General features: G+C 37.4%; 1 protein-coding gene across 1 annotated transcript; it reads left to right on the top strand.

Moving 5' to 3' along the window:
• The first annotated feature begins 536 nt into the window (after nucleotides 1-536).
• On the top strand, nucleotides 537-10,441 carry ifngr1 (interferon gamma receptor 1). The gene is made up of 7 exons (XM_088075021.1): nucleotides 537-869; nucleotides 6,223-6,340; nucleotides 6,539-6,720; nucleotides 6,803-6,948; nucleotides 7,531-7,714; nucleotides 8,045-8,169; nucleotides 8,256-10,441. Exons 1-7 carry the CDS (start codon nucleotides 806-808, stop codon nucleotides 8,616-8,618), a joined length of 1,182 nt encoding a protein of 393 aa, XP_087931147.1. The 5' UTR covers nucleotides 537-805; the 3' UTR covers nucleotides 8,619-10,441.
• The last annotated feature ends 530 nt before the right edge of the window (nucleotides 10,442-10,971 follow it).

Raw genomic sequence — 10,971 nt, 5'->3', positions numbered from 1 at the left:
ACTTTTCCTTTTTTTATCAACTGAGTAGTTCGAGGAGAGGAAATAAAGATTTTAAAAATTTAGGAAGTGATTAGGACAATTTTTTGTCCTAATCAGTTTGTGAGTTTTAAAAAATGTGGTATATAAATTTAGGAAAATTATTAAATATTCAAGAGCTCTGGGAAAATAAAAGAATAATAAAGTTTAAAATGATTTCATCTATATCTTGGTCCTCACTCTTTTACCTCTCTTGCATCACTCTTTTGTTCTACATATTATTGATTATTATTGATGATTTTTAAAAAGAAATTTGTTTACTTTTCGTTTAGAATTTTTTTTTTAATCTCTTGATTTTCACTATAATGGCGCCTCTATTGTTTTTTTTGTATTTGATGGTATTTCTGAATAATTTCCACCACTGTTGCTTAAAAATAAATAAAAAGTAAAAAAAAAAAAAAAAGAAAGAAAGAAAAAGAGCATGGATGTATTATAAAGACGTCAAGAGCGCTGGGGAGGAGCAAAAACAATCTTGGGGCTTTCCTGCTTCCGGTGACGCCATCAAGGTGTGTCTCTAGCTCGCGCAGGTGACCCGCTCCGCTCTCACTTCACTTCACACGAGCGCTCGCGCCGGAGCAGGACGGGTTAAGGATGTGAGTCAGACGGATTTCTGCAGAAGAAAATCAGGAACTTCAGTGCCGAGCAGAGTCCGCCTCTTGTTACCGAGTCTCTGATGAAGACCCGGTCGGTGTTTAGTCCTTTTCTCGCGGCCCGTCGGTAAAGAGGAAGAAGTTTCGCGGTTGTTTTTGGGAGTTTGAGGCGTGAAAACATGCTGCTGTGCGGTGCGTTCACGCTCCTGCTGCTCCGGATCACTGCGGTCTCTGCAGGGGAGGGTGAGTGGTTAAATTACACCACATATTTGTTTTGTGTTTACAATCTACACGTTTCTGTTATAAACAAGAGTATCCGGACATTTTCACAAGTGGTTAAAAAATCTGAACCTCTGAAATCTGTGCAAATTAGTTTCTTTTTCTTTGGAAAACATGGGGGAGAAAGGCAATTAACAAACTGGCGAGAACTCTCCCACTATAGGCAAAGAAAGAAATAAAAAGGAAAATTATTTTTAAAGAAGTTTGGGGGAAAACTATATAATTATAATAATCATATATTTAAAATTATTTTAGTGTTTGCTTTTATGCTCTTATTTTTTAAATTTTAAATATGTTTTTAATTTGGTTGTTTTTTTATCTGTTTTTTATCCTAATACTTTTATCTTGTGCTAGTTTGTTTAAAACACATTACATTCAAAATGATTATTTTTAGGATTTTCTGGCTTTTTACAAATCTTTTCATTTGTTTTTTTGTTGTTGTTTGTTTTTCTTTCTCAATTTGCTCAAGTTTTAAAGGGTTAAAAAAAACCCCCATACCTTTTAAACCCACTTTCAGATTTTGGGGTTCTGAACGTATTTGAAATTAAATCAAAACACAACCATTGAACCATTAAAAGCTGGAAACTCCCTCCATTAAGGCTGAGTGATAAAACAATAACGTTAAATACTTCAGTGTTATAAGACATATATTGTTTTATATATATATGTATATATAGTATTACATATCTCCTTACACAGAGGAATGCCCCTGTTTCGAACCAGAGTTCGTATGTGTTCAACGTCCAGACTGCACCTGTTTTTTATGGCTATTTATAAGCAGGCTAATAAGTAGCCAGACAAACTTGCTGAGGCATCATTATCATAGGATGATCTTTTATTTTAAGGAGTGTGAAGTTTAAAATTGGTGCTACATGAGCAGAGAAAACAGAGAAAAAAGACAAAAATGACTTAAGACATAGAAAACCTACAACTACCAGAATGCACTGCACCGCACCAGACCAATAAAATGCTCCATTTGACACAATATCTATCAAGAAACAGTCTTGTACTTAAACAGGAAGCTAAAACATGTTTCTGGTTTCGTGGTCGTGGTTTATATTTGATCTGCGCTAAGTTTTAACAAGTGAGCAAAACTTTATTTATATAGCACATTTAATTCAGGTGGAAACAGAACGTGCTGCACAAAGTGTGAGGCACAAAACAAAGCTGTTAACTGACCGTAAAAGCCAATCAAATTCATTAAAAAATAAAAATAATAAAAACTCAAAAAATAATAATTAAAATGAAGAACAAATCGATACAAAATACAAAGCCATGTGTCAGAATGAATAATTAAAAAAAATACAAAAAGTAGACCATTAAAAGAGGATAATACATAATAATTAAAATGAATAAAAGAATAAAAACTTGAATAAGACAAAATAAATAGACCAATTAAAGATAAAACACATGATGTGTTCAAGGGCCTCTGAAATATGAACATCCAACAATAATTTCTGTTTTTACAGCTTCTTCCTTTGATAAATGGTGTAAATTTGTTGACTTTTAAAGAGAGCTTTAAATAAAAAAAATCTTTAAAAAATAGTGAATAAATAGATAAATAAAATCAAATTTAAAAATGAGTTTTTTAAAGTGAAAAAATTAAAAAAGGCCCTAATTTTTAGTACAATATACAGCCATTTTAATTTGTATGCCCCCCCCAAAGCCAAAAAAAAACACAAGTCCCCCCATGCTTAAAAAATATCTGACATGCCTGCATCTTTTTTGCACCACCCCTTCCCCTCTCATAAATAACAAATAGTCCCTTAGTTATATTTAAATATTTAATGCTAATCTTATTATTACTTAGTTAAAAAATGTATATATATTAAAAAACATTATTATATAATAATGAAAAAGAACCAAAGGATACTGGTGGTCATTTCAGATACTTTTTGTTCTTCAAAATTTGCCTCGAAGTCCTGGGAATTTATTGCTAAAATTTGTATGAATGAGCTCTGACATCCCCAGAGAAAAGTTCCTCCTCAGTTCATCGTGAAATGAGTATTTCTGGATGTTCCCGCCTCTTCCTGTGTGTGATGTGGTCTCTCTGTGGTCTCACTTCTGAGTCGATGTGACGTTATGCTGAGAAAGTCTAAATTTGCCAAAAGTTTCTGTTCCCGCTGGTCTCCAAAGGTCCCCCCTCCCCGAGACTGCATTGTTATTTTTCTCAGTAACACGACTAATCGCTTCTCCTTCACGCCGGCTCATCCCAGAAACTCTCCACATTGTTTCACACGGGGAGTTTCTGAACTTGCACTCGCATGTCGGTGCGATGGCAGACTCTGCTGGGAAAGACCGGGCGAGGTCATAATTTGTTTTTTTTTGTTTGTTTTTTCAGTTTTGGGAGTTTTTTTTTAATTTCACTTCAGGTTACTGAAGTATTCATTAGTGTACTCAAACTGAGTATTGTAAGGGGGGCGATGGATACAAGATTTTTGGGACTGATACTAATATTTGGGAGCAACAAAATGTTATATATATGTATATACAATGATAACAATAAGTTATCAGTTAATCAGTCAATAAGAATTTAATCGAACATGTGGAATTTAATTGATTAATCGATAAGCTACGGCGTCAAAGTGTAATCAATATGTTACTGTGAGCTCTGACTGAGGAAAAATAGCATTTGGTATTTATTTTTTTAACAATAACACTTTTATGTTTGTTTTAATTAATGATTAATTGATTGATTAAGTGAATAGTCACTTAAGAAAAGTGTTTTTGATATGAAATCCATATCTCCATCCATATCTTTTTCTATATCTGTATCTAAATAATATATATATCAATTCTAGGAAAAATGATTTCAAAAATTTAGGAGGTGATTAAGACTTGATTAAAAGTAGTAGTATTAAAGTAGTATTTGAAAATGCTAATATAAATTAAAATATTCAAGTGCTGGAAAGAAAAATTAAATGCTAAATTTCAAAAATTGTACAAATCCATATCTAGGTCTTTTAATATCTCTTACCCTGCTGTTTTGTGCTTCTCATTTATTACCACTGCACTGAAATTATAAACTTATTAAGGGATTTGATTGTTCTTAATCACTCTAAGCAACGTTAAAAATAAACTTTTCATGTTGTGCACATCACATTACATACAGGCTGATACCGGCGTATCTGTGACGGGCCGGTAACAGCCAATAAAATCGTCTGAGAGATACTGTATGACGGTCGGCCTTTATGGATGATTACTCACGAATCAGCGGCTCCTCGTCCGCTGAGGAGCTTTCAAAGTGAGCGTCAGGAAATAGATCTGCAGAAAACAACGCAGTCAAGCTGATGTTGCATTTATGTAGGACACGACGTACGAGCTAATAAAACAAAATAAATCCCTTCAGATAATCTATTTCTTAAATCAGTAACTATTCAGAATTACACCAACTTAAACTGTAGCTGAATACAGTTTCTCATATTTTGTATTTTAAATATGAAACTTGTATCCAGTTACTCCCCGACTCTGAAGATGTGGCCCTTTGACTCCTCGGAGGATTAAAAACAGGAGCGTCAGTAGATGGAAAACAAAGCCGTCCGACATTCGCAGGAATGCTGAAGAGCAACCAGAGCAGCTTTTCGTTGTTGCTCCTCTGCTTTCTCGTCAGTGTCAGCCGCCTGTGAACGTACTGCTGTCATGTTGAAGGACAAAAGGCTGGAGATTTAAAGGCGTGTTAGAGGAATTTTTGGGTAGATGGTATGTACAGCAGCTTTACACGCACCGTCTCCTGCTTAATACGAATGAATGTAAAATATGTTCCTTTACAAAGCTGATGTGTGGCAGTGTGGGTGCTGCGGCCGCGTGCGAGTTTCAGGTTCAAGTTTATTAATTGTCATTCCATCGATATCTGCGAGAACACATAAAGTGGAACAAAATTACGTACCTGAAGTGTGCAAAATAAAATAAATAAAATCAAAGAAAAACAGGGATGTTTAAAAGACACTGAGCAACGGTTAATAAGAGACGACTGAAACAGATAATAAAGTGCACTACTTTTGAAATGCAACCAGGTGCCTGATTTAAAAAGTTAAAATGCTAAGTAAAAATGACTAAAAAGGGTGTCACGTCTGCACAGATATGACCTCGTGCAGCTTTCCCTTTAAAAATGCACCAAACGGCAAACGACGACCCTCTGCGGATCACCGCGGCAGGCCGCTGTTTGCATGACTTCTGATGAAAAATAATCTCGATAGAAGTCATGGTTTGTTTTGTTTTTTAGCTGAAAGTTGAAGCGTTCACAATTCTGCATGTAGTGATGTTTATTTTGTATTTATTTATTTTATTATTATTTTAGTTAGACTTATTTGCTTACTTATTTTTGCTCTGTGGTGCGGAGGGAGGGGGTATTTGTATTTGTGTTTGTATTACTAAAAAAATTAAAAGATATCTGTCAGTTCATGCACAACACTTTCTCATTCTCTTCAATAAAAATATTAAAAAACAAAAACGAAGGCTTTTGTCTTCCCCATCATCACATCATCCCCTCATGTTTTTTTACACGTGGTGCAAATGTGGCATTTTGCCCAAATCACATCAGAATTTCGCCATAATGGCTCTGGGGAATCATTGCTTGCATAATCCTGTATTTTCTAATCTAAAATAAAAACCATAATAGCGTGCAGATTCATGTTTTTTGCTGCAGAAAGCAAAGGCTGCCGTCTTCTGTTTCATCACATTACGTTTCATCGTAATGACGAGCGTACGACGCAGCGTCGTTACGTTACCTGCCGTGCAAAACATAAACATTGTTTGATAACCTCTGAAGTGTTAAGAAATATTGGGTTTTGTTTTTACATTTGAAAATCTTTATGATCAGCATGTTGTGTGTTTTTATTTGGTGAAATCTGATTTAAAAAATCATATCTTTTTTTTTTATTTCACAGTTTTGATACTTCAGTTTTTATGGTTTATTGACTTATATAACCTTTAAGCTTAGGTTGTACAGATTTTAGAGATACGAAACATTTTGAAGGTACTAATGACATCACAATAAGCAAAAATACAAACGAAGGCGCGCAGAGTTCAATGGGTTAACCACCACACGTGACTGTCAACACCTGCAGAAATTCTGCAATATTAGTTTCATATTTATTTGTCCTATCAGGATTTAAATAAAATTAACATCAATCTCTTTTCTGTGCATTCAGTTGAGAACACGAAATTTAATTTACTTTATTAGAAACGTCAAACTAAAACTGATGCATCTTAATGCAACAAAGCTGCGATAAGAAGACAGCTTCTCATAAAACAGCCCAGTTTCCAGCTTTGTGACGATGCATTTTCCCGCTGATCTCTTCTCTCTTCTTACCTGCAGTTCCTCCTCCAAAAAACGTGACGCTGAGCTGCTCAAATCTGAAAGTCACAGCCAGCTGGGATCCCAGCAAACAGCATCCGCAGACCAGGTTCAAGGTCCACATCCAGGGATCTGCTGGGTGAGACTCCAGCACCATAAACCTGAAATGATTTAACTTTTATGATGTTTGAATTAGTTTGATTTCTCATTAAATGTGATTGAATATTTGCACTTTTATATGCTAACTTAGCAGCAGCAGAAAGGTTGAAAAAAATGGTTGAAATTATGATTCATTCAAATGAAGATTTAATGCGCGTCATATTTTCTCATATTTAAGGGACTCTGAGAACGAAACCACGGACCATCACTACGATCTGAGCCCCTTCGTCTGGGCGTCTGAAGACCGTTACTTGGGCTTCCATTATGTCACTGTGACAGCCATAGTGGGAGACAACCAGTCCGAACCAGTAAAATCCCAAACCTTCACCTTTAACACCTTAAAGCTTGCTCACATCATGTGTAAGGAACATGTAAGGTACAAAAACTCTTTATTTCCTGCAGGTTTCTCCGTCAGACATAAAACTTGAGTTTGTCTCCACAGGCGAGTTAGATTTTCCTCCCGTGGATCTGGACGAAAATGATTCGGGGGCCACAGTCAGCTTCGTGAACCCGTTTCACTTCTACAGAGAACTGAAGCTCGCCGACAAACCGGACACCGCCGCCTTTAAATTCAACGTCTCCTCAGACGTAAGTACGATAAAGTTTAAACACTTTACCCACAGGATGAACTGCAATCTACGATTTTAGGACATTTCCAGGACTTCAGGGCATTTCAAGGATTTTAGGACTTTTCTGGGATTTTAGGACATTTCCAGGATTTTTGGACATTTCAAGGATCTTAGGACATTTGTGGGATCTCAGGATGTTTGCCAGATTTTAGGACATTTCTTAGCTTTTACTATAATTCTTGGATTTTGGGAACTTTCTAGGATTTTAGGACATTTCTTGAATTTTGGGACATTTCATCGTTTCATTTTCTGCACACTCGTAATAAATGTTGAGCTGTAAACATTTTTGTCTCTGCTGTAAAGTCTTGCATTTTAACATGGGGACAGACTGTTTTGGAGACAGCCCAGAGGACCTGCAGGTTAGCCTCGTCTGGAGGCCCATGCTTAAATGTGACTCAGTACTGTTGGAACCAGTTTTAGTTTAATGAGAGTGACATTTCTGCCTTCACCCTAAAACTAGACACTTTATTTATTATTGTAACGATATACAAATGAGAAAACGGCAATGTTGACATTAATTATCTGTGATTCTGACTGTCAGGGAGTCTCGTTGTCGAGACCTGCTGAGACCTGCACACTGGAACAGGAACAATGTAAACGTGACATCTCGTTTCCTGAGAAGGTGGACAAGTGCGTCATCCTGAAAGGATGGCTGAATGCCGGGAATAATGTCGGAGAGGTGATGTTCAGAAAGACACACCGCGTCTGTCCCAGTGTGTCAACTGGTGAGTCTGAACTGGGAAGAATGACATTATTCGGTACTGTAATGATGTTTTCCTTTTATCTTTGCTTCCAAGAATCTAATGGGACAGTGGTCACATGAAATAATAGAGAATCAAGCTTATGATATCAGTCAATTAACCAGTCAATCAGACTTTATTTGTATGGCACTTTTCATACAAACAGACCGTAACACAAACACTGCTTCATACAGTAAAACCACAATCTTTGTGCATCACGATTACAGCAAACAAAAACCTGCAAAAACCAACCTAAATATCGTCACCTGAATTTAAAGCTGCAACTTCTCCTTAAATCTTTTTTTGTTTTTGCAGAGCTCCACGCCATAGCGCTCACTGTAATGCTGTTCATCCTCGCCATCGTAATCGCTTTGATCGTGATTGCCGTCTGTAAGTTAAAGGTCTGGACAATGAAGATGCCCAATCTACCTGATATACTGGTAAGGTTTTGATTTGGTAAAAACATGATTTATGTTGTTGCTTTAGCTGTGTTTTAACCCTTTCTGTGTCTGCCTTCTTGTCACAGAACTCAGATCTTCAAAACTGCAAAGAGTACGACCCAAAGTACGCTCCTGTGCCCCAGGAGAGCTTCAGTCCGTTGACCATCAGCGAGCCCTGCAAGAACCCTTCAATCAGCTCAGAGGAGGAGAACGATCTCCCGCCGGATCTGGACAGCAGCGCCGGCTCCGGCATCCGGAGGTTGTACATGGAGGCATACGGGAGAGGTTATGACTCCACAGACAACTCGGAAAAAACTGAAATCGTTTCGATAGATTTGGAGGAGGAGGAGGGCGAGGGGGAGGAGGAGGCGTCGGCCTACGACCGCCCACACACTCTGCAGGTGGACATGGGTGACGGAGAAATGATCACATGTTACAGCAAGTGGTGAAAGACGACTTTTTGGGGATTAAAGTTCGTTTAAAGACAGTTTGAACTCGTCAACGTCACACCTTTTACCCCACGGCTAATTTCTGTAAAGCCTGAACACTCAGGGAGGCGGTGACTTCGCTCCGGAGACACTCGAACCTTCGTTTTTCTTACTGCACTGTTAGAAACGCACTGACCTTCATTTTTAAGGATACCGTTGGTGCGACTTGTTGCTGCAGGGGAAAACGTCACATTTATATCCTTTTTATAATTTATTTTAAAAGAGCAGTTAACGCCGGCTCCGGTTTCCAGTCTGCTGCAGGGTTGTACACGGAGGGAGGACTTTCAAAGGGAAGCAGCAGAGGTGGGGACTCTGCAAACGACTCAGAAAAACTGACAAGTTTCGATTGATCTGGAGGAGGAAGTGAAAGAGGAAGAGGTGTCGCCCTACGATTGCCCACACACTCTGCAGGCGGACATGGTTCATGGTCACAGGTTATAACAAGAGGTAAAGGACAGCTTGATTCAGGATTAAAGTTCACTGATTCGCACCTCTCGGCTGATTACTGTGAAGCCTAAACACTCAAACCTTCGTCTTTCTGACTGCACCGTAAGAATACACCTACATGTTTAACACTTTCAAACCTGGATCGACATCAGTTTTCGTGTGCTACATCTTTTATAAGCTATTTGCTATTTTAAAGCTGGAAAAAAAGGTTTGATTTATTTTGAAATCATTGGGGGAAAGAGGCAATGACCAACTTAAAGAAAATATTTTTTAAAAATTGGGAAAATGTCCAGAAAGTGATAGTTATACAAAAAAAATATATAAAATAAATACATTTTTATTTATTTTCAGTGCTTTTTCTAGGTCAGTTTCTTTTTTCTTTCTTTTCATTTGTTTTTCTTATTTTCAGGTAATTTTCTTGTTATTTTAATTTTTTGCTAAATTTTGGGCCACATCTTGATAAGTTGCTTATTGCCTTCCCCTTATGTTTTTGAAAGGTTCCTCAGGGTTAAAGATGTCCTTGGTTTGCCTCGAAGTTGTAGTTGGAGGTAATCTGAGAGTGAATGGAAGGAGAAAACAGCTGATCCCTCTGAGCCGCATTTATACCCTTTTTAACATTTATTTTGAAGACTATTCAGTCGTTGACGCTGCTGTTTGACTCTGTTGTGCTTTGGGAAACAAACCGGTGATCTTGCAGTCACCTGCCAGCTGTTTTATGGCTGTTTACAGCGATAGATAGCTGGATCTCTTAACCTCAGCGTTTCAGTGAATTTTATCAAATGAAGTTGTGAAAAACAGTTAATTCAAAACAAAATGGGGAAATTTTTATCTGGAGGAAACAAGTGCCAAAAGAAGAACAAGTGGTTTAGCTTTTTGTTGTCGTCTAGTATCGGCTGAAACTAGTGCGTTATGTGTAATTCCGTGCCTTGTTATTTAAATCTTTGCCCACATGTATGGTTTTGGATTTTTAAAGGACACTTCACATAAATAATACACACAAAAAAGCATTTTGTCACTTGCATCAAGTGGTATTTAAAGAGAACTAAACCCGCTACTTTTGCTTGAGTGCTTCCTCCCTGAAATATGAAAAAAGACACAAAAAAGACAATCGTGCCGCCTCTCGATCCACAGCCCCTCTCTGCCCATGCACTCAGGTAGTCGGTTGGTGAGAGGGCAGCGACAGGAGTGCTTGGCTGGCGATGGACGCAGGCTGCTGTTACCATAATCAGCCAAAAGCAAAATTCAGTTTCAACAGCCAATACCCAAGCCTAGTTTTTGTGTAACTTTTTTACGGAAATTGTTTTTTATTGCCAATGAATAAACGGTTAGTAACATCACTCTGTTGCCTCGAGCAACTTGTGGACTGATTTCTATTGAAAAGACTCCGGACGAATTTTTCAGGAAAATGTGACGATGTGATGTTGTGTGACGTTAATATATTAAGCAAAGTCTGGATACAGCATTGGAGGCGGGGCCCCGCTCATTCATATACAGGATAAAATCACAATCTATAAAATCAAGAAGACAATCAAGAAATATGCATAAATCAAACATTAAAAGCAGATTTAAAAAGGTGGGTCTTGAAATGAACCGAATGATTAAATTATGGAGACTCTTAAACATTTATATTTATATGCTTTATCTTAACAGCTAATTAACTTTATCTCCAGCAAGTAGCCAACAACCTGGTTTTATACATCTGAAGCACTTTTACAAAAATGACCTACATGGTACCCGAGCCTCTAATTGAGACAGACCTTTATTTGTCAAAATGTGAAGCCACACCGGGCTTGTAAAAGCGACTGGGAGTTTAATTAGCCTTATATTTTGATTTTATGATATTATACTTTAATATCATATTTAGGCA

Source organism: Plectropomus leopardus, chromosome 3 (assembly GCF_026936395.1).
Source record: "Plectropomus leopardus strain MGB_pleo_1.0 chromosome 3, ASM2693639v1, whole genome shotgun sequence".
NCBI classification, from domain to species: Eukaryota; Metazoa; Chordata; class Actinopteri; order Perciformes; family Serranidae; genus Plectropomus; species Plectropomus leopardus.
This window is presented reverse-complemented; position numbering and strand designations above follow the sequence as displayed.